Source organism: Pecten maximus, chromosome 15 (genome assembly GCF_902652985.1).
Source record: "Pecten maximus chromosome 15, xPecMax1.1, whole genome shotgun sequence".
Classification (NCBI taxonomy): domain Eukaryota; kingdom Metazoa; phylum Mollusca; class Bivalvia; order Pectinida; family Pectinidae; genus Pecten; species Pecten maximus.
In genome coordinates this window covers 18,729,884-18,757,496 of record NC_047029.1, presented here as the reverse complement: position 1 = coordinate 18,757,496, position 27,613 = coordinate 18,729,884, and the positions used below count along the sequence as shown (strand labels likewise).

The 27,613-nt window shown below is 33.8% G+C and overlaps 1 protein-coding gene across 6 annotated transcripts; it reads left to right on the top strand.

Annotated features, from left to right (window-relative positions):
- Positions 1-379: 379 nt before the first annotated feature.
- Positions 380-26,839, top strand: LOC117343097 (rac GTPase-activating protein 1-like). 6 transcript variants are annotated; one of them, XM_033905402.1, is made up of 21 exons: positions 380-495; positions 2,116-2,197; positions 3,236-3,438; positions 3,824-3,966; positions 4,351-4,519; positions 4,823-4,985; positions 5,212-5,314; positions 5,635-5,734; positions 6,247-6,292; positions 6,455-6,552; positions 7,051-7,104; positions 7,622-7,686; positions 8,190-8,253; positions 8,898-9,009; positions 9,384-9,489; positions 10,692-10,824; positions 14,310-14,427; positions 15,305-15,392; positions 16,747-16,779; positions 22,072-22,156; positions 22,995-23,106. In XM_033905402.1, exons 2-20 carry the CDS (start codon positions 2,116-2,118, stop codon positions 22,145-22,147), a joined length of 1,956 nt encoding a protein of 651 aa, XP_033761293.1. In that variant the 5' UTR covers positions 380-495; the 3' UTR covers positions 22,148-22,156; positions 22,995-23,106. The 6 variants fall into 6 exon arrangements, with proteins under 6 accessions (XP_033761293.1, XP_033761295.1, XP_033761294.1 ...); XM_033905404.1 differs by lacking the exon at positions 16,747-16,779 and adding an exon at positions 16,472-16,483; XM_033905403.1 differs by lacking the exon at positions 22,072-22,156 and having other exon boundaries at positions 22,995-26,839.
- The last annotated feature ends 774 nt before the right edge of the window (positions 26,840-27,613 follow it).

Genomic DNA, 27,613 nt, shown 5'->3' with positions numbered 1-27,613 from the left:
GGAAATTAAAAGCACGTTGTCAAGTTTGATTTGTAATCCAACAAAGTTTAGGGAAATTTTATATTATATATTATTAGATATATTTTATAGTTCCTTTCGATATATATTATTTACTTTCTGTAGAAAAAAATGCTTCATGTTTATTCCTCTTTATTTTGTTTTTTGATTTAGCATTTCAATGTTATTAATTAAAACATATATTTCGGCAATTTTAAGCCATAAATCCGGTGTCAAAAATACTGCTCGTTCCTTTCTTTTCCTTTCTATGTAGTAAGGCTCCGGCCAAAGTCCCTCGAGGCTGTATTACGATGGAAGGGAGGTAATCCTTGACAAATCGCCATCCAATCCACCAGGTGGCGCTACCATTTGAAACTCCGGTTTTGATTGGATAATTTACAAGAAGTTCAAAAACACCCGGCAAGAGTAGGAGGACTGTTTATGGCGACAACAGGATAATTTAATTGTTAATTTGTTATTTTTCAGGATATTTAAAAGGTATATATCTCGTAATATTAATATGTCTAAATGTGCTATTTGACATATGTCAATTGTTATGAAAATCGCATTGAAATTGATCTAGATATCCAGATATTACGTGTTCGTTTGGTGGTGTTGTTTAGGGCCATTTCGATCATGTGGATGCTAGACCAGTTTGACAATAGGTTAAAGATGATGTAGTCAATATTTAAATGTTATGATCCACAATTATTACAAATAGATCCTTGTGATTGCCTTTACGTAAAAACATTTTTCACGTACACAATATATGCCTAGGATTGTGCTCTAAAGCCTGCCTCCTCGACTGATATGGTTGATTACATTGTCATCTAGGTCAGGATTTTATGAAATTTAATCACATTGCCTTTATAAATGTTATTACAGTTGGTTAGGAATGAGTAGAATAAATGAAATCACTAAAACAATGCTCTCCTCAAAAAAGTCTCTTTATTAATTATGTTGCATGATGCCCTGTCAGTGTCGCAGGTTTCTTGCGGTTATTGTGTTATCTTTTAACATGGTTCGAATATCTATGATACAATTGCAGGCCTAGTCGACTTCGAGGAGGCAACAAGGATGCATTTTTTGAGTGATTTTAGTGAATATTGGCTTATTCTGTTTTAAGAAGTAATGAAAAATACCCAGACTTTGCCGTGCCTCAAACTCGCGGCCTCTCGTGATCACTGTCAAGGCAAACATCCTACCACTATTTCAATAGACTAAAGGGAAATTCTCACTAGTCAAAGCTAATAAGGTGACATATATATATACTGTCCACTTTTACGATACCAGTTTAGGAGGCATGATTGTGAGGAGAGCAGATATTAGTGATTTTATCTATTTCACCCATAATGCCATTGATCAACTCTGGATGATGCACAAACATTGATAAGGCGATGCAGTGTTTTTCCTGGGTATTTTGCACAATTCAATATTTAACTGATTTGGGAAAAAATAACAAGTATGTAATATTCTAAATTTAAAAGTTTATAATTGTTTCATGACTGTCATGTTTACCATTTTTATAATACAGCGTACATTCTTGCTGGTTATGTGATTAATATTTCATAAAATCCTATACCTACGTGTGGATGGGATACTACCTGTATAAAAAAAAAATGTATGTATCCCATCCATAGACATACATTTCTCACATACTTCACAGGGTTATCCATTTGATGCTAGGGAAAAGATAAATCAATCTTACAAAGGGGGGTAAAGACAGCCGACACACGCTATATGATGCTGCTCACAATAATGTAGCGTCATCATTTTACGCTGAGTAATGAAGTTGTAATTGATGATGTTACGGTCATAAATTTTGAAGCCAATATCAAGGAGCATTGAAGATGGCATGATGAAATACTTTCAGGAAAACTTACATTTGGTTGCAAGTATATGTGAGAAAAATAATCAAACAATTTACATGGGTCTGTTCCGCGAACAGGGATATCTCAATTCTCATGTAAGGGAATAAGGTTGAGATATCCCTGTTCACGGTACATACCCATGTAAGATTCTATTATTCTTACCCAGTTTTTGTAATCTCAAACAAAAATATGTAGTTGATTTCTAAATGTAGTTTTTTTAATACCATGTATAAATGATTTTCCACAGATGGATACTAAGCTTTCGCTGATAGCCAGCTTTGACGACCTGGCTAGAAATGCTAAAGTGTTACAAGTTGGAATAGAACCAGGTTTGAGAATTTGATTTATATGTTGCACTTTATTGACTTTTCAGTTTAATCTAACAGGGGTCTTTATTCTGACTGATTGATGATGGGAAAGGGGTAAAGTATTTGTTTTTAATAAGATGGAATTAATGGCCTGTCCAGAATATCCTGATTGCTGGAATGATCTTGATTGCTAGAATAATCTTAATTGCTAGAATTATCTTGATTGCTAGAATTATCTATTTAGTTTTATCAGTATGGTCCACTAGCTAAAACATCTTGATATTTATGCTTTCGTTATGCAGGGGTAGACTTCAATATATAGGGTAATAGCTTTGGGCCAGCTACACAATGAACCAACTGGCCAAAGTAGACCGGACAGGCTGTTATTACTGCCATGTTGGTTTGTAGCTTGTCTTTACTAGTGTAGCCTAAACATGACTCAGTCAAAAATCCAGATAGATGCAGGGGTGTACAATTCTAGCCCGACGCCCGGGGATAGTGGTTTTCAAGTCAGGGCTAGCTGCTCGAATGCGCTGACTAGCTCATGGGTTAGTGATAATTTCTTATCATAAATCTGCATGAAAAGTCAATCTCTTTCTGTAACCAACATTTTCGTTAATGACAAATTGTTACAACGTGAATGTTATATATAAGCACAAAGCAAACGTGATAATTACAACCAAATTTCTTAAATTGTTGACTTTTTATATAGAAACGGAAAATCCTGTAGATATAGATATACATGTTGTACTTGATAGATTACTTATTATAAATGCTGGCAATCAATTGAGAACTTTTGTTTTAGAATTGCAATTTGTAATTTGGGATGGGGTCGAAATATATAGACATAAAAAAACACTAATAAAATTTATCAATGTGAAATATGAATGTAATTTTACTGAAGGGTAGTTATGATAATCTTGAATGCTGTTAAATTGTTAATGCTTTATAATTTTCTATTTGGCTGTCGAAAAATTGTTTTTGCTTTTTTCATGCATTTCATGTACATGTTATTTCAAATGATTTAAATATTTTTTCCTGTTTTTTTTTTTTTTTTAGAATTTCAACGCTTTGTGGCAAATCAACAAGATTGTTTGAAGAGATGGTGCTCGTTAGAAACAGATTTTGATGGGCTCAATGAAAGAATTTCTACCCTTGAAAAAGAGAACGACTCGCTACAGATCACCTTGAAGCATGCCAGAAGTCAGATTGTTAAAGAAACCGAACATAGGCGTTTTTTAGAATCTGAACGTGACCAGTTGGTATGTGCTGTGAGCTGAAAATATTGTATATGATAGTTGTTAATGAGAAGATATAAATTTTGTTTCTTTACAGTTTTGCCAAAAAAGATAATGACCAGCTATGCAATATATTGCTTCAAATTACTCTAGTGTACCAATTCCATATTGCAGAAACACCATAGTATCTAGCACAAATAAGATCTATTTATAGTACATAGATTCAACATTTATGGAGGAAATCAAATAGGTTAATCATTTAATGATCATTTAATTTGAATTTGGAGAAAAACGCTTAAAATGTTTATTTATCAAACTCTTACCTGAGAATGTTTCTAAATTTTAACCAGTTAAGATTTTATTAGTTCTTTCAGAGTATAGATGAATCTTACATGATGTTTTGTTACAGGAAAGACAAATTGCTCTTATTCGAGAATTACTTACTGACAAGAACAAGAGGAGTATGCTGAATGAGCAGGACAGGGAAAAATTGGCATTTCTCAGTCACAGTACCTACACATCACAGTTAGAGGGAAATTCTCCCTCCAGAAGGTATGATATAGTTATTCACTGACATTGGATTATAATTTCAAAAGTTTGCAATAATAGAATTCAACAAAATGAATGCCTGTATGAGTGTTGTGAGAATAGTAGATATATATACTGTGAGAATGATAAATAAATATATTGCGAGTAATAGATGGCAGATGTATGTAATGTACAGGTAATAGATATAGGTACTAGGAGAATGACAAATTGTATATAACAGAATGAAAGATAAATTAATTCCTAGTGTAATATATGAATGTGACGTGAGAATAATAGATAAATATAATGGGATAATGTAATTGTAGGAAATTGTAATGTGAGGTGTCTCTCTAATTTATAACCCATAATCTGATGAGGATGCACATTTTATCCCAATCTTCTTAACAGACTTGGGACAATCAACGAATCTGCACACTCAATACTTGGTGATTCAGTTTATGATAAAACAGAAGATGATCTTGATACATCATATCTCCGAAGTGGAAGGAAAATTAAGCGACCCTCGGCACCACCGATGGAAGACGAACCTGTCAAGCGACGGAGGAGTGATGAAGATGTATGTTTGAAAAAAATACTGTTGGAAGTTTGAACTAAATTTAATGCATTTTTAACAGTACATAGATATTTGATTGATCCAAGACATATGTATATATGTGTTGTAGGTAGATGTAAGTATTTAAGTCATTATAATAATTTTTCATACTCCTGAAGATTGCCTTACTAATAAAATTTCACCATTTTTATCACCGAAACGAGGCAAAAACAAAACCCCATCTTAAATCAGTGAAAATATCCCTGCAGTTTGCAATGGCTGATGTAAGTGCTTTCCAGTCATTGTTTACACTTTTGATTGATGTAGGAACACAACAACTCCATAGTGACCACAACAACTGTTACTCTTAACGCGGACGGCCAGCTTGTTGGGGCAGTAGCCGAGGTCATTCCACAGACGAAGACCCTCAACAAAAGCTTTAGTGAACCAGCCCTTGACAAACACTTAGGTAGCCCTGCTCGAGATGTTGGTAAGGATTGGTGTCCCTCTCAGTATATAATCTATACAGAGCAATGTACATATTCTGTCTGGCAGACTCAAGTTTAGATATAACAATTGTATTACATTATTGAAATTTTATCAAATGACTTGTGGCTTAATAAATCATGTTGAGTAGTACAAGTGATAGAGCTATACAATCTATGTAAGTAGACCTACAATTTGTAGTTTTCTTTTAAATATCTTTCCTTTTTCAGAAAGTGAACCTGAATCTGAAGATTCTTACATGGGTACACCTGGCAACAGAAATCAAAACTCACGCCGCAAATCTAGAGGAATCTTGAAGGGAACTACTCCCAAGTGAGTGTTTGTCAAATCCTATTAGCGATCTGTTACATTTCACTATCTATATTGAAGTTTCAGCTGGATTCCACTCAATTTGGTCTCGGGGAAATCAACTTCTGCACTGTGTTGTTTATGTGACACACAATCACACTTTCACTGAATTTGTATTTACTTTCATGCTAATAAATAGTTTTACATAAAGCTGTTATTGTACTGACATAGTGAAAGTACTAGTCAATAATAATTAAAAACACTTGTGACAGGTATTTTAACCCCGGAACATGCAATACTTATAAAGTGATTGGCGTAACTGATTTTATTGCTTGGTTGACTAGAACACCGCGTCTGAGAAAAGCAAGTTCTGCTGGTCGTGGTTTGAACAGGATCCATTTCTTCATCTCTAAGACTGTCATCAAACCAGAAACATGTGCTCCAGTAAGTATTGTACTTAGTCAGGCTGTACCACAAATTTATCAGAAAATGATTTGTTGAATGATATGGGTTATAAATGCAAATTTATGTAATGCCAAGCAAAATGTACGTGCAGAAGACAAACAATCAAAGAAATGCAGTACATCAGGAAGTTCTGGCATAAGTAGTTATTCACATTGCCTATTAGTTATATTTTATTTTAGCAAATGATCGGGATATTACATAAATTTCTTGATGATATACACCATACATGTATCAATTGGCAAATGTAAGACTTATGTAAATAAATTCACCATCTAGCAACAAAACAAAATATCACGGAACATAGATAAACCAGGAATATGTATTGAAGGAATGAATTATGTATGTAAAATCAAGTTAGTCATTCAGGTTTTAATTAGATTATATTGTTTAGGAATTAAGTGCATTTTCTTATGGTAGAATTGAAAACTGATGTTTATTTTGATGATTGTTCAATAATTTACCACAGTCACTATAACAAATACTGTTTTCAGTGTGGAAAGAGAATCCGTTTTGGAAAGCTGGCAATGAAATGTAAAGGTAAGTTATCTTGACTTTTTTCATTTTTATTGAAATAAATATGTTTATATTGAAAACTGGTTAGGCAGACAATTGCTTTATTATAAAACTTCTATTTATTTTGAACCTTTTTTTTGAAATGATTGATGGTATTGAACATGACACTTTGCCTTGTATCTACAGACTGTAAAGCGACATGTCATCCGGACTGTAAAGATAATCTCCCCTTACCATGTGTACCTTGCTGTCCTAGTACTCCGGGGACAACAAAAATGTCAGGTGTAAGTTGCATTCTATGGACTACTTTGCTTTCATTTTTTTTTATGATTAAAAGTAATCAGCAATATATTTATATAAGAAGTGTGTTAATTGATCTGAATAGTAAGAGTGTGATATAGGAGAACAAGAAAATATTAATTGGTAGAAACTTACAGAGCTAAATAATTATTGCACAAAACTTGTACTTTAAGCTATTAAACCTTTCACAATCTATTGCTCACCTTTTATCAATACTGAGGATTAAATTGATATATATCGGATCTTAAAAAGTAATTGGAAGCAGATCATGCTTATCGGAATATAGAGAAGACATTCATTCAAAAGATTCAATTCAGTATGTTTGAAAGAATTTGTTTTGTATGGCTATAACTTCTTCCTGAAGCAAAGGAAATATGCTAGTGATTAATGGATATTTATAACTATTTGAAAGTATGGTTAAGATATTTGTCCATAGAATTTTTCAAAAGTCTTATATTGCCTATCTACCGTTTCCTTGACAGGGCCTGTTGATCGACTATGCTCCTATTGATCCTCCGATGATACCAGCTATTGTGGTAAGAGGCTGTCCCTATGCTGTATCTTGAATAGAGTTTAGGAAAGGCATGCTGTTTTAGATTTGCAAATGAGTGGCTTGCCATACTTTTAGTAGAATTCTGTAGTTTCTGTTTAGGGTAATGAAACTTGTGTATGGCAACTTTTTTGATAGAGTAAACTGTAAATTCATTGACAGAAGTCACTGAATTTATGTTTTGTTATATCTGAAACAAGAATAAGGAGTAATACATTTCATGTTCAGTCAAAGAGTAGTACCTATGGCAGGAAAAATAATAATAACATACTGTATATGACTAAATAAGGGTGCAGGGAGCAGGTAATTAACTGTGGGTGCAGCCTTATTAAGATTCGTTATTCTGAAGTTTTATGAAACAGACTATACCTTATACCTTCGTAAAATTATTTAATTATTAGTGAAAATGTCAAGTTATTATTTTCCAAGATATTCCAAAAATGCATAAAAAAAAACTTCTAATACAGTCTATGAATGAAGTTAGCTGTTTTTCTGTATTGTAGGTCCACTGTGTAAACGAGGTGGAGTCTCGAGGACTGACTGAGGTGGGAATTTACAGGGTGCCAGGGTAAGTCACAGACTCGCTCAGGTATTATAACAGAATATTTACATAAGAAGTATAACAATACCAGCTCATTCTAATATTGAATGGCTGACCTAGTGCTAGTCATTTGAAGGAAATTTGCTGAAAAGAAAAAAAAATTGAAAGGACTTATATAAAATATATATAACTTGAATTTTTTTATTTTAGAATTGATATTTTTTCAATGAAGTTGATACTTTTTGTACAAAAATATGGATCATTACCATCTTCATAAAATACTTTGAAGGATACTTACATGTATAAAGGTGTGTAGTGTAATTTAAGTGCTAATATTTAATTTGTTGACTGATGTAAAAATAAAATAAAAACTTGCCAAATCTACATTGTTCATTTACATTGATATTGTAATTTCTATAAGTCCTGACTTCAAAGCTATATGCTCTGTGCATCAGGCTTTTGGATTGGTAGTACACTTCTGATACATAAAAACACATAAGGCATATCTTCATGTAACTTATTTTCATCAGAGCTGAGTCACAGGTGAAAGAGTTGAAAAAAGAATTCTTCAAAGGAAGAGGAGTACCAAATATGGTGAGTTGCAAGTTACTCAAATCATCAGACTTAGATACTGAATGTTAACATTTTTGAGAGGTAAGTCAATCCAGTCTTCAGTGCAAAAAAAAACATTGTCTTTTTGATAGATATTTGTTTTCAAGAATGTTGGAGTACTTTGGTACAATAATAGTTTTCACATTAATTTATCAGATGTAGTTGTCCCCCCAAAAAATGACAATGAATATAGGTTATGGTTCTTCCATACATATGCATACATGTAGCAATACATAATATTGGTGTATATTTAATTGCAACAATTACACTTTTTCATACGCTTAATAAAAATTCGCTTATCAATACATGAAGTATACCTCAGATGCAGTTTCGTCCCAATACATTAAATCGTGCAATCGTATAGAATGAATGTGTTCATAACGATTTCATATTATCTCATTGTGTAATGTGGCTGATAGAACATGCTCTTTTATATATATATATATATATATATATATTTATTGTATCAGATGTAGTTGTCCCCCCAAAAAATTACAATGAATATAGGTTATGAGTTTTAATAAATTATATTTGTAACCTACCGAAGCTGTGAGCTATACCTAAATATTAATAATATTTTTCTGCTGCAAACTGAACCTAAATGTGTATAAATGTTGATAATTCAGTCTCATATTGATGATATCAATGTGGTGTGTGGCTGTGTGAAAGATTTCCTCAGAGGCCTGAAGGAACCCATCATCACCTACGCCTTGTGGAAGGACTTCAAGAATGCTGCAGGTTGGTCCATGATAGTCTTATTTAATGCATAATCTTGTCTATACAATAGACGCAAATATGCCAACAAAGGTGTCCATTTAGCTGATGAATTTAGGTTTGACTCCTGACTCCAATTCCAAAGTATTAGTAAACAGAACCTTTAGTGAAAGTTTTCAGTGTTAATTGTGAATTCAGTATTTTTGGAAAAGTAAGTGAAATCAGTACTTTCGGAAAAAATAATTCCTCATATATATACATGTCTGTTGAAGTGTAAAAATAGCGGTTTATATATTTTTAAGAAATCTGAAAATTTTACCTGCAAACAACCACTATTAACAGCATTTTATTCTTGCATATGTAGCATTTGAAATAACATAAACTTTGTCTTTTTCCAGAGAATCGTGACCGTGCTATGGGTGAATCTGAACTGTACCAAGCTATCAGTCAACTGCCACAACCCAACAGGGACACTCTGGCCTTCCTTATCCTTCATCTCATCAGGTACAGTAAGAGCACCATAACCTATTTATAGACAATGTAAATCATCATCCAGCATCTCTAGTGTGGGATATTGAAGACCTCTAGGAAAAATCTGACTGAAGGTAGAGAGCAGAGGATTCTCATTAATGTTGGTATTGTTGAAATATTACAGCACTTCTAACAGGGCCTATCAACTGATAAACAGTGGTGTCCTAGACCGGGGTCTTATATAGGTGAATGTCAACAAGGTTAGGAACAACGGAACTAAGAGGGGCCACAATAGAGTTGGTTAGAGTGCCGGTCACGTAACCTCAGGTGAAGGTTTGAGGTGCATGGTTCAACGCTCCCTACTTGTGTCAGTTTGTGTTTCTCGGAAAGGTGAGAAACAGTCGGTCTGTGCTGTTTTGGTTGTGTTCTTGAGCAAGACACTTTACCTTAATTGCTCTGAATGTCATATGACGGGCCTCTGTAGTTCAGTGAGGTAGTCACCAACTACTACAAGAGACCCTGCCTTCTGGAGTGCTGTCATCAGCTGATAATGACAATTTGTCAAAGCTTTCTGGTTGATCTCAATGATGTTCTTTGACCTACAGACAGGGCTCAAACTCAAAGACTGGTTATTTTTACCAGGTTGCTTATTAGGCTGCTAGGCCATTAAATCTAGGCTCCAATTGAAAATGTTTGGTCGTCTGGCCAAGTTGTCTGTAACTTCTTCAAATCATTTCCTATAAACTTTTCAGATCAGTATACAACAACATCTGTACAAAGTCTGCAACTTTTTGGATTGTAGATGTCATTCTATTATTGACAGCAACCTTTGAAAGAATAATAACCAAATTGCAAATTTACATGCATTCATGAGTTTGCAATTTGGTTCTTCCCTCACAGTTTAACGAAATCACAACATATTTAAAATTGGTAGTGCAAACTGCAGCCATGTTACAAAGCTTGTTTTACATTGTGTTCAGAGAAGTGTTTATGTGTTGGTAGTAGGGCACATTTTCTGGATTTTACTTCATGCTCAATATTTTTTAAAAAGAATTTTTCTAGTCGCCATGCAGGCCCCTTTAATACATGTTAATAACTGGTTGCTGATAGTGAACTTAAGGCACCATGGCCACCAAAATAGGTGCCACTTTGAGCCCAGAGAGAGTCCATATATTAATACTGACAGTGTAAGAAATGCACCTTAGAAACACAATATAAATTTTGTGGTTTTTCAGGGTTGGTGAGTGTCATGAATGTAAGATGCCGACCAGTAACCTAGCCAAGGTATTTGGCCCCACCATCATTGGCTTCTCAGTACCTGAACCAGAGCCCCTTATGATGATCAACGAAACTAAATACCAGAGCATGGTACGTATTGAATGATCTGTGACATAAGTCTTGTTTAACCGACTATTCCATTGCTGTTATGGTTTTACTATTATCGTTTTTTTTATACTATCTATAATTGCACTCCACTTGTGATTTCTAATTGTTTTTTTTTACTATGTCTTGCTTGGAATAAAATCACAGATTCATGCAATGATTAAATAATCCTTATACATTGTAGGTGTGCATAATCTATATAACATCATAATTTTTTGGTTACCATGGTAACCAGGGCACAAAACTAAGATTTTTGGTCTACTCCTCTTATGGTTACCATGGTAACCAGGGCACAGAACTTAGTTTTTTCATGACAATAATCCTTATACATTGTAGGTGTGTGTAATCTATATCACGTCGTAATTTTTTGGTTACCATGGTAACCAGGGCACAAAACTTGGTTTTTTGGGCGAGATTGACACAACGATGTACCGGCTAATTCTCCTAAACTACTTATCTGATTTCAACGAAACTTCATGACAATAATCCTTATACATTGTAGATGTGCGTAATCTATATCGAGTCGTAATTTTTTGAATAAATCCCATTCACACTTTACCTTTCTCATAACCTTTTTAATTTTTTCTTTGTTATAAATTGATCAATTGAAAAGATTTTCTCATGTGAAATCATTTCACAATGGCATGTACAACAATTTATTCATAATATAGATGAAAAACGAATTAGGGTAACCAAGAAAACTGAATACGACTAAGTGAGATTTAACTGTATATCTCGTTTATTGTATAAATGAACACAAGTAACGATGGGGGTTGCAGGAGCGGGGGGTATGAGTTGGCCCTCTGGACGACAGTTCTAGTTTCTTCTATTGTGAACATCATTTTAGCATTGACTAAAGCCTTTGAAAGATTAACCAAATCACAAATTTACACAATTTTTTAGTGGCCATGCAGGCGCATTATAGGTCAATTACTGGTTGCCAAGGGTGAATTGGCCTGCTCTAAAAAAAAATCAAACTGAAGGTAGAGAGCAGAGGATTCGCATTAATGTTGGTATTGTTGAAATATTACAGCACTTCTAACAGGGCCTATCAACTGATAGACAACGATGTCCTAGACCGGGGTCTCATATAGGTGAATGTCAACAAGGTTGATATTAGTGTTTGAGGATTCTACAATGGAACAAAGAGGGGCTGCGATAGAGTTGGTTAGAGTGCTGGCCACGTAACCTCAGGTGAAGGTTTGTGGTTCAGCTCTCCCTACCAGTGTCAGTTTGTGTTTCTAGGAAAGCTGAGAAACAGTCGGTCTGTGCTGTTTTGGTTGTGTTCTTGAGCAAGACACTTTACCTAATTGCTCTGAATGTCATATGACGGGCCTCTGTAGTTCAGTGAGGTAGTCACCAACTACTACAAGAGACCCTGCCTTCTGGAGTACTGTCATCAGCTGATAATGACAATTTGTCAAAGCTTTCTGGTTGATGTCAATGATGTTCTTTGACCTACAGACAGGGCTCAAACTCAAATTGGATATTTTTACCAGGTTGCTTATTGGGCTACCAGGCTATAAAATCTAGGCGCCAATTGGAAATATTGGATCATAAATAAAACCTGACTGAGAAAAAGACACTAATGTGCTGCCTGTGTTGTGTAGGGAACCATATCGTCCACTTAGTATAATATGTAACCGGTTTCGTTACTAAGACATAACTCATCAGAGGTAAAGTGAGTGGAGTTTGAAGCCCTTTATATAGAGTTGCAAAGGGTGGCGCAATATGGCGGAGGTGGCTGTGTCTCATTTTCCTGGAGGTCTATCCTATTTCAGGAGAGTCATACAATAACAATACCACCCAGAGCAACATTGAGCCTCCCTACGCCGCCTTTGCACTGCCACCCCTCCGTCCCCTATGCAACTCTACATAAAGGACTCGACTCACTTTACCTCTGATGAGTTGCGTCTTAGTAACAAAACCGGTTAGGTATTATACTTAGGCCAAATAAAATTAATTTCTTGTTTCTCAGGCCCGCCCGCATCCAATATGAACCCCCCGCACCACTCACTTTTTATTGAAATCAAAAAAATAAAAACGTCCGCGCCGAAAAATAAATTCCGGAAAAAAATCCGACGTTGGTTGCCGCAATATCCGGAACTTGCCCGATCCGTGTTTTAGAATCTCCCAAATCAGATCATTGAAACGTTTGTTTATCTTTTAGAAGCTTGATTTTTCGATTGCACATGGTAGCAATGATTTCCATTCAAATATCTTTTTCTGGCAGTGTTATTTTACCCTGGACAATCATATTGAATTATAGCGACACTTGTTCGTTTGGCGAACTTTACAAGGGTCTGCGCGATGGATCGCTTGGTCCCGACGACTGGTCGTTTCCGCCAAAATTCACGGATCATGATGTGTCGGCCGCGATCGGCAAACGGAAAGCTGATGTTTTTGATAAAGTAATGATCGATGTCTTTGAAGGTAAACGAAGCAACAAAACTGTTTGGACATTATGTAAGAACCAAATCTTAAAACATAGGGAGTTCCTGATCGCTTGTGTACATCTGGTGAACATTGAACATAAAATTGTATTTCAATTGTTTTTCAATTTAAATTGCAAGTTTAATACCAGGAAATAAAGACAATAGTTTAAAATTAAGATTAGATTTCTTTATTCATTTTATGCATTTAACAATTGACACAATTTCAAATCACATGATTCATGTATATGTATCATTATGTGACTGAGAGAAAAAAATAAAAAAGTCCTCCCTCATCACATTTTTAGTTCTAGCCCAATATTTTTCAAAAGAATTTTTCTAGTTACCATGCCGGCCCCTTTAATACATGTTTATATCTGGTTGGCAGTGGTGAATTTAAGGCACAATGGCCACCAAAATAGGTGCCACTTTGAGGCCAGAGAGAGTCCATATATTTAATACTGACAGTGTAACAAACACACATTAGCAACAGATGATATAAATTGTGGTTTTTCAGGGTTGGTGAGTGTCATGAATGTAAGATGCCGACCAGTAACCTAGCCAAGGTATTTGGCCCCACCATCATTGGCTTCTCAGTACCCGAACCAGAGCCCCTTATGATGATCAACGAAACTAAATACCAGAGCATGGTACGTATTGAATGATCTATGACATAAGTCTTGTTTAACCAACCATTGCTGTTATGGTTTTACTATTATCGTTTTTTTTATACTATCTATAATTGCACTCCACTTGTGATTTCTAATTGTTTTTTTTTACTATGTCTTGCTTGGAATAAAATCACAGATTCATGCAATGATTAAATGTTGGAGAATTGTGCTTAGGACATTGATTGATACATCCTTAATTTGCATACATTTTGTGTGAGAAAATAATGCACTTGCAAACTGACAGAAATTATGCTAGTGTTTCTTGAGTTGCTGAGCTTTCATGAAACTGCTTTTATCACCTATGTGATGAGAAATCTACCCAGTATTGGATCAACTTATTTATAAATGACCAATGTTTTATCCACAGGTGATGGAGAGACTGTTTGACATCCCCGTAGATTACTGGGAATCCTTCCTAAACATTGATGAGGAGAACCTCTACCCTAACCAGTTCAACACCCCACAGACGCCGGAAAGTCGGGCAGGTAAGTCATATCCTAAAGATGTTTGAGAGTCTGGCAGGTAAGTCACATCCTAAAGATGTTTGAGTCGGACAGGTAAATCACATCCTGAAGATGTTTGAGTCGGACGGGTAAATCTGATTGTATTAAGAAATAGTCTTTAGGAGCTGTTCAAGAATAATATCTACCCAAGGGGAGGACTCCAGGTTTATCAAACAAGAACCACAGAAAGAAGTGATTTCACTTAAAATAGTATCCTATGACAAGGCCAAAAAATTACTTGGTTCTCAGGCTTGCATACATATCATTTAAGAGTGCTGCATTGCCGATTTCATCGTAATCTTTAAAGTGTTAGTCACTCAAATCACGAAAACTTTGAAATGAAGGCAAATAAAGGCAAGCTTTAAAATGTTTAAGATTTATTTACATTGTGTTAATAGCAGAAGATTGCACAGAGAATGGCGCTCATTTGGGCAGAAGACACTGTAATAAAAGTTAAAATTTAATTTTGTATTGACCAATAACACATTGTGCTTAGTTAACAAGATATAAGTTAATTTTACTTATAACAGAATACTAAAATCTTGCCTAAGACACATTTTCTCCTGCATTAGTTTCTTTATGTCTCGAGTCTTCCAGTGAAATATATGTTTAGTCCTTGGAAGCTGGATGGGTTGCAAACTGAAGTATTGGATGGTTAAAAAGTTAAAAGAAAAGGAAAGAGCAATCTATTCTTAAAAACATGAACTGGAGATACAATGGCCCCATTGTAATTTATAACCAGAGGAAGGTTGTTGAAATTAAGTACTTTTCTCAGCAAAATGACAGAAATTCAATATTATCTGTTTTATCACATTTTTAGTAGGTAATTATGACAGTATTTTTCTCTGTATGGTTGCAGTTCCAGGCAGTATGCTAGGCCCTATCCACACGCCAGGGTCCTACGAGCACAAGAGCAAAACTTGGGGCAAAAATTCCTTCACACCAAGGTCAGTATTGTCACAAAGCCTATTATAATATTTTGACTTGCTTCTCATTTCACCGATTCACCCTATAATTCATGTTTTGGAAATGATTGGAAAATATTTTCATGTGCATTTCTGAAACAAATCAAAAATTCAAAACAGAAATCTGACAGAATAGAAATAATTAAAAAAGAGATAATTTATTAAACTCTTTTTTGTTCAGGTTTTGTGTGAAAGCATAATCTAGCTTATGAAACTGCATTGGATAGTATTATTAAGAATACCATTTTGAATAATTTCTCAACAAAATTATTTTAAATTAAAAAAAATATGTTAACTTTACGAAACATCTTCCCAAGCATCATAATTTCAGTGACCACAAAAACAAAACAAAAAACCTACACACAAATGAATCATATAAATTAATTTCAATTTCAAATTTCACAACAATGATTAAATAAATACACATGAACGATATAATTCATTTAATTGGTGACATATCAATCTTTTATAAGATATTATTTCATTTAACAGTTATGATTTACGTGACGACACAAGGGAAAATATTGCAATACGAATCACAATACAAGCCTTCTGTAACACAATAAGTTAAAACTGTATCATGGCAACCCTAATCGGAGGCCTTCAGTTAGTTAAGATTTTAAGTTAGCACCTACTGTGGGTATTTTTTTAAATCATTTTTATCCTCAGGATCACAGTTCTATTTTTTAAAGTGTTCATATCAAGTCTGCAAATTTAAGATATGACTGAAAAGATGTAATTCTAAGGCAAAACTATCCTGACCCTACCAATTCAACACTGCACAGCGACTTGTTTTTATTGTACAAAAGTTATGAAAAAGTATGTGTCTGATGTTACAGCAGGCATTGTGTTGACACACTACTATGATTTGATATAGTACAATATATATATTTATATCAATCTTATTGTATAATTGGGATTGATAAGCTTTGCAAATATCTTGGGAGCAGCATGCTTTTATTTGATAGATAGAACTTAATTTTTTTGGAAACATTAAGAAGGGAGAATGTTCTGTTAGTATTTAGACTGGATGACAATATATTTTTCTTTCCTTAATGCAGACAGAAGGACAGGTAATTTATAGCATGGTCATACATGTCATATCAACATTTAAAAGCAACCTGTATCTTTATGGTTATGAATTGTATACCATTTAGAACATAATGTAACACATATAAACAGCATCCATTATGGTATTTTTTTGCACAAGTTTGATTATAGACTAATGTTAACTGAAAGGAAGATGGAATCTATCACTCAAAATGAAGTTGTGTTTTAAGGTACAAGAGTTATTGAACAATAGTGGCACAATAATAAAAACCAAACTACTTTACAGAAAAGCGGCCCCCTATGTGACTGGATCACTTAGGTACCTATGATTAGTTTGTTGCTAGTGTGGTTTAGGGGATGGCTTGGGGCTCAAAATACATGTTGTCTGTTGCTGATGTCCAGTGCCTTCAATAAGATTCACTGCTTTGAATCTTTGATATAGAGAATATTTTTTTAGTATACAAAATATTTCCTTTTATTTAATGACAATTCATTTCAGGCAAAAAGGGTCAAATTATTGTTTGTTTTCAAAAGCCTCAATCTTATGATGGGAAGGAAAACAGTTTCGAGATACCAATAAGGAATCTAAAAAACATCATTTAAGTATTCACAAGAAGTTTCAAATAGTCCTTACTTCAATAAAATGATCCTCCTCCCATATTTATAAGAAAAGTTTGGAACACACCAGACATTGTAAATGAAAACAGTTCCTTCCTTGTGTTAGTAAGAATAGCATGTAGTAGGTGAAGCTGTTCTATAAGGTAAGTTGTTAGGGCTATGGTACAAATCAAGGTGCATTTTATGAGTATTTTACTTTATTTTAGAAATATGATATATAACAGCATTTATATTGTAGCGCTATATCAGCTACAAGTAGCCTGTGTATCTTACTACCATTTAATAACAGGGAAGAGGTGCTGCTTCTGCTGCTACAGCTCACATATATATACTTACCATTGGATTTGTAAACTCTGTACCGAGAAACATTCCTCTTTTACCACCTATGAAAATTCATGTTAGCCCTACATGTTAACTTGATATTAATGGTCTGTTTTGCACTCCTCTCAACCAACATTGCGGATGGTGAAAACAGCATTGAATATTTCTCGGTATACAGTGTACTAACTAAATACTGAACTTGTGCCAATATGAGGAATTTTTAGCATGGTAATCTCTTGTTATGGGAAAATTGCGATTTTCAGCCCGCCACCACCATCAGATGGTGGGTTATTCAAGTCGCCTTTCGTCTGTTAGCCCTATACTATATGTGCATATCTCAAATTTCACTCGTAGGTTACCCTTGGTCCCTAGTTTTGCATGATCCATTTTGAGAATGATCTGAAAACATATTGGCCAACAGACGGCCATTTTAAATTTTGACAATTGAAGTTCTATTTTGAGTTCTTCATGGATATTTCTTGAATTTTATTTAGAGTACTTTTCTGTTAATTGTAGTTTGTTAACCCTATTTCACAGAGAGTACTTGATGGATCTTTCTCAGATTTATTGATTAAGAGGAAGAAGAGAGAAAAAATAGAGAAAAGTTCAGTCTTACAGAGATCGAATAAAGGTCATTCAATGGTGGATGCCAAGATTCCTCTGGGATCTTTTGTTGCATAACTGAATTTACTGTATCAATTTTGATGTCTGTACAGCTTGAACTGTAGACCGGCAGTAATCAGCGATGGCATGGGTTTGGTGGATCTGCTGCATTTACACGTCATATATATACGGAGATCTTAAGTGTATTCACCATGTAAAATTGTATTTCATATTCATGTAATCATGTAATATCATTTGTACATCATATAGTCACTCTAATGAGATCACATTCATACAAAATTGTCCCTTTTTATGAGATCTGTTCTGGATAATTCTTCAAAACAATTCAATTTTGTAATTGTCTTGCATCTGTTCAATTGGTATAATATGACTCCAACACAGAGTAAGAGAGTACCCAATGATCTATCAATATCAAGACTTCAGTCAATTTCTTAAATACTGTGTCATACAGGGAAAATCCAGGAAGATTTATCACAAATTTTAAGTTGCTTCATTGAATACATGTTTGTTGAATGTGATGTCATTGTCATCTTTTATTTCATTGAGCCACATGTGAAATGTTTTTCATTGAACAGAAATGTTCCTGTCATTTTATTTTTGAGTAAATTAGAATAGTTTTTTTTTTAAAGTGTATATTAAACTAACTGATGATCATTAGAATTAGAACTTGTCCATTACTTTGTAGATTTTCCCACTCAAGCAAGAAGTGGTTGTTGATAATTTTGCTGGAATTTCAAAATTCTGGAATATTTTTGATTATTAGATTTTATATTTAAATAGCATATCAGCAAAAGTTTAATCAAAATGGCTTCAAAATATGATGAATAATATCTATGAAAATAGATATCACAACATGCCAATTTATAAATGAACAAGTTCTACTTCAGAATTGAAATGTACCTACATCTTACATCACTGTCAAGTTTTGTGAATGAATGTGTTTTTGTAGTATTGGAAAAGGGGACATCCTGTATGTTTTGGAATGAAACCACAAAAGTTTATTCATAAGCAAGGACACATGTTTGACCTATAGATCATTATATTTATATGAATTCCTAGATTTCTGGGAGAAAATATTAATTCAAATTATCTTTACTTGTCTCCGTATCTTAATGTATATCAAAGATTTTCTGTATTTGCAATATATTGACATGTCACCAGACGTAAAACTTCCAAAGTTTTCAAAAGAATAATGTCAAATTTAGAGTTATTTTATTTTTAGTAACAAGTTTTTGAACATGAGTAAAGTGGGACAAATCTAGAACATACATTACTTGGAAGGAGATGCTAACCATTATAGCATCAAAGTAGCTATCTTTGTAGCTAATTCAATTTCTTTAATTTCATATAAGAATCTTGATTAAGAATTGAAGTTCATCTGCTAAAACCTCTTTTTCATTGTTTATAAAACTAAAATAAATCAAGCTTCGTAATCCCTTGCCCTACCCCTCTGCCTTGATTTAAAAAAATAAAGATGGAATGGAATCTAGTAATTAATTTATTATGGCTTTACCAGGAGAAAATGTCTATCCAAAATCAGGGCTTTTTCTGAGGGGATTTAAGGGCGGTTAATGGGCCCCATTCTAAATTGAAAATAATTACTTTCATGTTTAAGCCCAAAAAGGAGACAAAACGGCCCGTCAGTAACCAGCGAGAAAATGCCCTGACAATAGCAGTGTTCTGCATGTAAATTCCATATAAAATCAGGAATAAAATACAGAAATATCTTAAATATGTTTTACTAGGAGGTCTTTGGGAATGTCAATATGTTACTTATCTAATATAGTTATATATGTAATTAACTTGATACCTAAGTCTTACAATAACACTATAAATTCTCCCAATTCTATATCTTCTCTGCCATAATACTTACCAATAATACTAATAATAATGCTTATTTTCTTAACATTATATCTGAACCTAAAACATTCCATATCATAACCAGGCAATTTTTTTTTACATACCATTATCTTTTCATTTTCCTTATTTAATGAAATATTTCCAGTAATAACAAAGTGATATTGAGATAATTATTTGAACTTAAATTCCATTCACAAAGATATGTAAGGAAGTGTGTCCTGCATGCATCAGTATGTGATAAATGTACTGTTAGTGTTGTAAAGGCTCATTAATTAACACATTCTCTTGTCTGACCAGTTAACCTGGTCAGGAACATCATATCTGATAACCATTATGGTGTATGTCCTATGATATCTAATTGTATTTTACATGGTTGTGGTGGTGATCAGACTTAACCTATCATTATTGCTAAGTCATTATGCATGCAGTGTATTTCAGTATATGCTGAGATTGGTCCAGTGACATTTATAATCAAGATTCCACTCCATATATTGTTTGACCATGACACTTGTTTGCTTCAGCATGGAATCATCAAAATATGTCTTACTCTGGAATTTCAGAAAAAAATATTTGACGAATTTTTCTAGCTGACAAATAAAAAATCATGCTGAAGGAAACGTGCAAAAATGATCCTTTTGCAACATATAGGCTATCCAATTAAATTCTTTCATGACTGTTATTATCCAACTGAAATGAAGAGTACTTTTGCATTACATGTTCCTATTGCTGAAGTTTGCCTTCTGGTTAATAGTTCTGTTTTCATGTAGATCCAATACTCGGAGCTAAATATTAAGTGATTTTTTTGCTCAAACCCAGTTTCTTGTTCTCACTTCTGGCTACAAAATATACTTTATTTTTGCAATGATTTGGATGAACTTTGAATATTTGCTCAGAGCAGAATTCTGTTATTTATTGTCAATACGCAATAATATTTCACAAATTCACATGATTTTATTGACTCAAAAGAAAATTAGTTTGAGCAAGAAAAGTCCTGCTTTGGTGGCATGTGAGTTATTTAAGAAGTATGGTTCTGAATGTTTAAACTTGTATATATAAATGTAAAAACGTGTATTTGATATAGACACTTGAAGTGAATAAGATTAGATGTTTGAAAAGATGGTGATATGTAATATGGATTGATTGTAAAATTGATGTTTTATATATACATTGTATTTTCTTTGTGACAAAAAAAGTCTGAAGGCAAGTTTGAACTCTTTTTGTAGAACTTAGATATAGAATATAAACATGAAGTCTGTAATGTTAGAACATAAAAATAAATCCAGATATTTAGCTCTACATAGAATCCATAGTGGGAGACCAAATCATATGTACAGATGAGCCTTGGGTTTGACAATTCAGAATCTTGCCCTTTTGTGTTGTGATTTCTTTATGATATCACAGTCGAAATAAGGAAAGATTCTACAAATAGTGTTTTGTTCATTGCTTGACACTCAAATAAATCTGATCCTTGATACATCAGGGTTACAAGATTTGTGATCGTAACCCAAGGGGTTACAGGCTGGCACAGAGTTGTGATTGTAACCCTAGGGCTTACCGGTTAGCAGAGTTGCGATCGTAACCCCTGGGGTTACAGGTTAGCAGAGTACTGTGTTCGTAACCCCTGGGGTTACAGGTTAGCAGAGTATGGTACCTGGCAGTAGAGTACTGTGGTCGTAACCCCTGGGGTTACAGGTTAGCAGAGTGTTGCGATCGTAACCCCTGGGGTTACAGGTTAGCAGACTATTGTGGTCGTAACCCCTGGGGTTCAGGTTAGCAGAGTACTGTGGTCGTAACCCCTGGAGTATCAAGTATGCTTTTTCAATTGTATAGCATGTGATCTTGCATCATAAATTTATTGGATTTCATTACGTGAGGAAATTTTAAAATTTGATCAAAAGGTATTTTATTGAAATCGGTCAATGTCCTGAACAACTGATTAAACAGAAAAATCAGAATTACAGATGAATTCTCATTTTTTTCATTTTTTTGAAATTTTGAGATTTTTTTGGTTTGAATCCTTAAATTCCAGATTAACTAATACAAAGTCAAAAGATCAAATCCCAAAAATTGCCTTATTTGGGGAAGAATACAATGAGATGGATTATATTGGATATTTTTATGAGTTCACTAGCCTTATTAGTGTTAGGTGATGTCTGTACAGTTTTGTGATGCCATGTATTTGTTGTAGAATCGCCAAGATGAAACCCAAACTCATGCCACCCCTGGTGATGCCTCGCAGGTCTATGAGTGAGACCTGTCTGTGAGAGGTGGAGGTAGGCACGGTAACCACCATATAACCGTACCATTACTGCCGTGCCACTACTGTTATCTTTACTTTCCTACCAGTAATGTGGCACTAATTAAATTGTCGCTCATGTAGGACTTTAAGAATAATATACAGTCAGTTCAGACACATAAGGAATTTGATTTAATAGAAAGTTTGACTTAACTGTATGTCGATTTCTATTATCTATTTGATATTGATGCTACTGTGTTCAAATTATGGTAAAAACAGTTTTGTTTGTTGAAATATTCTCCATCATATATAGATAGTGGAGGGTAGATTAGAAGTGTGGGTCAGCCTTCTAACAAATCTAACCCTTTTTCACAAACTTTTGTATTGATGAAATTATGAGAAAATCCATACAGATGTATTTACTCTCTTATTGTCTTAATGTAACTGTTTTATTGAACTAAACCACATTTCAACATTTTTTAAATTACTTTTAGTCCCTCATCCATTAAAAATTTTATGAGCACTTGTATTATAGCAAACAATTATGAAAGAGTGTTTTGGTAGGCTTTCAGGTCAACTTGAAGCATAGACCTTGTCATATTATGCAGAATTTCTTTATTATTGCCATTTTGAGATTTTAGGGTGACTACAAATTAGGAATGCATAAAATTCATTGTTTTATAGGTATTAAAAAGTCTGTTATGAAAATAGTAGAGTTACAATTAGGATACTGTGAATTGTTGATGTTCATGTAATTATCATTGAAACATGTACAGCTAGACTTTATATCATTATCAAGAAGAATTGATATTATCTAATACATCAATGTTTTAATGTCTTCATAAACCATTCATGACTGTCATGTCATTTTCCAGATTTTCAAACAAGAGCCGAACCATCAACAAGAAACCCAGTCATTTCTTTTCATCCCCGATGTTAAACTGATGTATCATATACAGTTAATGGCTGTCAACATATCTACTGTAGCAGACCAGCTACTGACATTTCCTGGAGGTGTGGCAGGGTGTATTCTACTGTAGCAAACCAGCTACTGACATTTCCTGGAGGTGTGGCAGGGTGTATTCTACTGTAGCAGACCAGCTACTGACATTTCCTGGAGGTGTGGCAGGGTGTATTCTACTGAAGTAGACCAGCTACTGACATTTCCTGGAGGTGTGGCAGGATGTATTCTACTGAAGTAGACCAGCTACAGACATTTCCTGGAGGTGTGGCAGGGTGTATTCTACTGAAGTAGACCAGCTACTGACATTTCCTTGAGGTGTTCCAGGGTGTATTCTACTGAAGTAGACCAGCTACTGACATTTCCTTGAGGTGTTCCAGGGTGTATTCTACTGTAGCAGACCAGCTACTGACATTTCCTGGAGGTGTGGCAGGGTGTATTCTACTGAAGTAGACCAGCTACTGACATTTCCTTGAGGTGTTCCAGGGTGTATTCTACTGAAGTAGACAGCTACTGACATTTCCTGGAGGTGTTCCAGGGTGTATTCTACTGAAGTAGACCAGCTACTGACATTTCCTGGAGGTGTGGCAGGGTGTATTCTACTGTAGTAGACCAGCTACTGACATCTCCTGGAAGTGTGGCAGGGTGTGTTCTACTGAAGTAGCAATCAACATATTTTCAGTGCCAGTAAATCTATATACCTGGTATATGAACATTCCATATAATTTGTTATCAGGATGATCAGTAGAAGCTAAAAAAAAATTGAGGTGATTATCTTAAGTGTTTCAAATGTAAATATCATGTAAATTGAATGTAAATATAAGATTTCCCCAAATATTTGATTATGGAAATGTAACCACAACTCTTGATCGCCGTCATCAGTGCTCCAGATAACTTTTAAACATGCCTCCTTAACCTGCTGCATACAGTACTAACGATTGTTGTTTCGATAGTGCCATATTTCATACTCATGATCATTACAAAGTTTGTCACTGGCAGAGTAGTTAGACAAATATCTCTGACTATTGTTACCTGTATTCTAGTCAGCTAAAAACTGGAGTTGAAGCTGGCGCAGTCATCCAGATTTTGTTCACGTGAACTACACCTGTTCAGTTTTATTGTCACATTAAATATAAAATCATGTGTGTCAATACCCATTCACACATGTTATCTGGAGCACTGCTTTATGGTATAGAAGAATATGAAGAATTCAAATGAATTTTGTTTTGACTGGACAAAGTTGTCTTAAGGTTGAAGATAATGCCCGTGTAAAAAAGGTTTTTCAATTTTAGATGTTTTGTGTCAAAAAGGATTGTAAAATAATTCTATATAGACAACAGATTCACAGCTTTGAAATCAAATCATGACATGAATTGTTAACTACCAGGTATAAAGGATTGTGAAGGAATTAAACAAAGATGTGTTTATAAGGTTGGCCTTACTTTGAACTATGATTAGTATTTGATTTGAAAACTTTAGAGAGACCAGTGATTATAACGAGAATACATAGGTTTTATAGTTTATATAAAGACCTGTGCTTTTCTGCTGGTCACCTTTTAATTAGATATATATGCTAGTAGAATTCAGTTGTCCTTTAATTTGGAGGACCACTGTATATGGTCTTTAAAATGTAATTACACAAAAGTAATTATCCTAAAAAAATATATTAGGGGTCACAGAAGATTTCTCTAGTTATATTTCATTAATAGAGAACTTGTGTCAATTATTTTTTTTCAAAATGTTTGTCTTGACCAAAATATCTAATGCAATGTTTTGTTTTTCATAGAAACTAGTTGTGTCGATGATGTGGTCAGTTTTAAGAAAACTCTGCACTCATTGAAAATATAATAGATATCAAGACATTAACTAAGTAATCTATTACACAGGTCATGATCTGGGAGAGACTTAAGTTGTTTGAATCATTACATGTAATTAGAAAAGTCTTGAATCTACTGTTTGCATTGAAAAGCCTCGAACGCTGGCTCATAGTTTTGAAAACATCTTTGAATGTTTGATGTTGTAATGCTGGCTCATAGCTTTGAAAATGTCTTTGAATGTTTGATGTTTTAATTATAATTACAGACATGAATGTGAGGGGAATATACTTTCGGTAACAAATAAAAGATTCTTCGGGTAAATCTTGGTCTGTAAGTTGATTGTTCAAAGGCATTACAAACTGATAGACTTTAAGACAATGGGCAAACATAAAGGACCTGTGATCAAACATTAAGGACCTGTGATCAAACATGAGGACCAATATTAAGAAATTAGTCATTGCAACAAACTGTTATGTAAAATATCTTTTGTTAGGTATACAAAATTCTTTGCAATTGTCGGGGCCACACGAAAGCCTTGTAAGGGCCTTGAATTTGGTTTGACCAGATCTATGTATATGCACACTGATACTGCTGATGTCTGATGACACAAACCTAGGCTAGATATGTACCAAACTTTCTAAACCTTCCAAAATATTTTATGTTGTTAAAAAATACTTATATTTAAACAAGATACTATCTTTCAAAAACACTTTTCCTCTCTTTGTCCTCAACTACCTTTTTTGTGTGTGTGTTTTCTCTCCTGTACTTGTATAAAGCAGGGTCAAGTGGCCTTATGCCTAGACACTTAGGTTTGGTTAATGTTTGAGTTCACATACCAGCACTTCAATTCTTCTTACAAATCTGTGTCCTTTTCCTCGATCAATTCTTCTTACAGATCTTTATCCTTTCCTCGATCAATTCTTCTAACAAATCTTTATCCTTTCCTGGATCAATTCTTATAACAAATCTTTATCCTTTTCCTGGATCATTCCGAGTCAACCATGTAATATTTGTTGTAAATATGTAAATAAATATTAGTCAGTGATATATAATGAACATTTAATTTGTATCAGCATCTAGTCTAAATTGTATAGTTCATCAATAGTAGGACAATGTAAATATGGACATTTTGAAAGTTGGAAACCCTGTGAGCCATGTATCAAACAGATAGAAAATGTCAACACATATCATATTCCGTCAGTAGATCCTTTTGTATTTGTAATATAATATTCATTAACCTGTATATTATAATTATGGTTCTAGAATCTATCCACCCCTATACTGGTTTTTGTATATTTTGTGAAAAAACCAAAAGCATTTTAACTGGTATTTTTTTTTATATTTAATTATCACATGTATTTATTATTAGTTAGATTTCAGTGACTATATAAATTGTATGTGGTAGGTCATTTTGTAAACAGTATGCTAATGTTAGATTTTTGTTTGTCAAATTTTGACTGGTGTAAACAGTGTGAAGTTGCCTTTTGAAAAAAATAAGTTTTTTAGTGATCGATGGCCATATATTTTTTAAGACATGTCAGTTTTGTATTTTTTAAATGCCAGATTTATGTTGATTTTATACTGTCAACTATATATTCAGACACAATTAAAACTCGTGCAATTTTACTTATTTTTTCAGGGGCACAAAATTACGAGAGATATATGTGTGCATATGATATTCTCTCTCTAACTTTTTTTAAAACATACTTATCGCATCACTATGGATGTGAATTTTATCATGATTAAGTAAACTGCTAAATAACCTAGCTTTAAGATTAATGAAAAGTAAAAATAAGCATGTTATATTTTTTGAACAGCAGGGAATTTAGAATATCTTGAGAATTTATCAAGTTTGTCACATTGTGGTAAATAATTTTAAGTGAAAATTAAATTGCGTTTTATGAATCCATCTGCATAAAAATAAAACTATGGAGACCAATAATATGTGGTATTGAGTTGTCACTTATGGAAGGGGAACATGTCTTGGAAGAGCGTGGGACCGACATCAACATTTTTCTGTTTAGACTGACTGTTTGACTTGAATAATTGATTCACAGTTTCATTTTGGAGAAACATTAAAAAGGTATGGCATTTTACAGCCTGATTCGACCTAAATGTGACTTTTAAAAAAAAATTCTGATAATAAAACAAATTTAAGAAACAAAAAAAATGAAGAAAAATTGAATAATTAGACTAGTGGCAGTACAATATTCAATCTGATTAAAACTCCAGTCTTACACTTATCAAAATAGTCATTGTATGTTTGGAATGTGCAGCAATATGTACTACATATAATCCCCAGATAGTGCAATGCCGGTATCATCATTTACAAGCTTTTTTTCCTTCATTGATGTTTCAAATACAAGATTTGTATGTTTCAACCTTTTGAAGAATTAAAACTAAAGAATTTTGATCCCATCCCCTTGCACACATATACATGTACATACATGGTCAATTGTCATGAGGATTGATACGCTTACACACATCTCATGTGTTTCAACCTTTTATTTTCAATAGTTGAGGCATAATAGAAGATCAACATGTATCTGCAAAAATAATCACATTAAGTAGAAACAATTAACATAGATAATTCCTGGAGACCTAATTAGGGGCTATTAAAACAAGAAACTATTTTCAGAAAGGCATCATAATCCGTATGCAAATTAAAATGTAGGGCAAAGTACAACCAGGCCAGAAATGAGTTAAAAGAAAACTT

Bases quoted from the DNA above. Each gene is read 5' to 3' on its own strand.
- LOC117343097 (XM_033905402.1), top strand. From the start codon at position 2,116: ATGGATACTAAGCTTTCGCTGATAGCCAGCTTTGACGACCTGGCTAGA. The intron at 5,735-6,246 runs GTAAGTATTGTA...TACTGTTTTCAG, and splicing joins AACCAGAAACATGTGCTCCA to TGTGGAAAGAGAATCCGTTT. The intron at 9,010-9,383 runs GTTGGTCCATGA...GTCTTTTTCCAG, and splicing joins GGACTTCAAGAATGCTGCAG to AGAATCGTGACCGTGCTATG.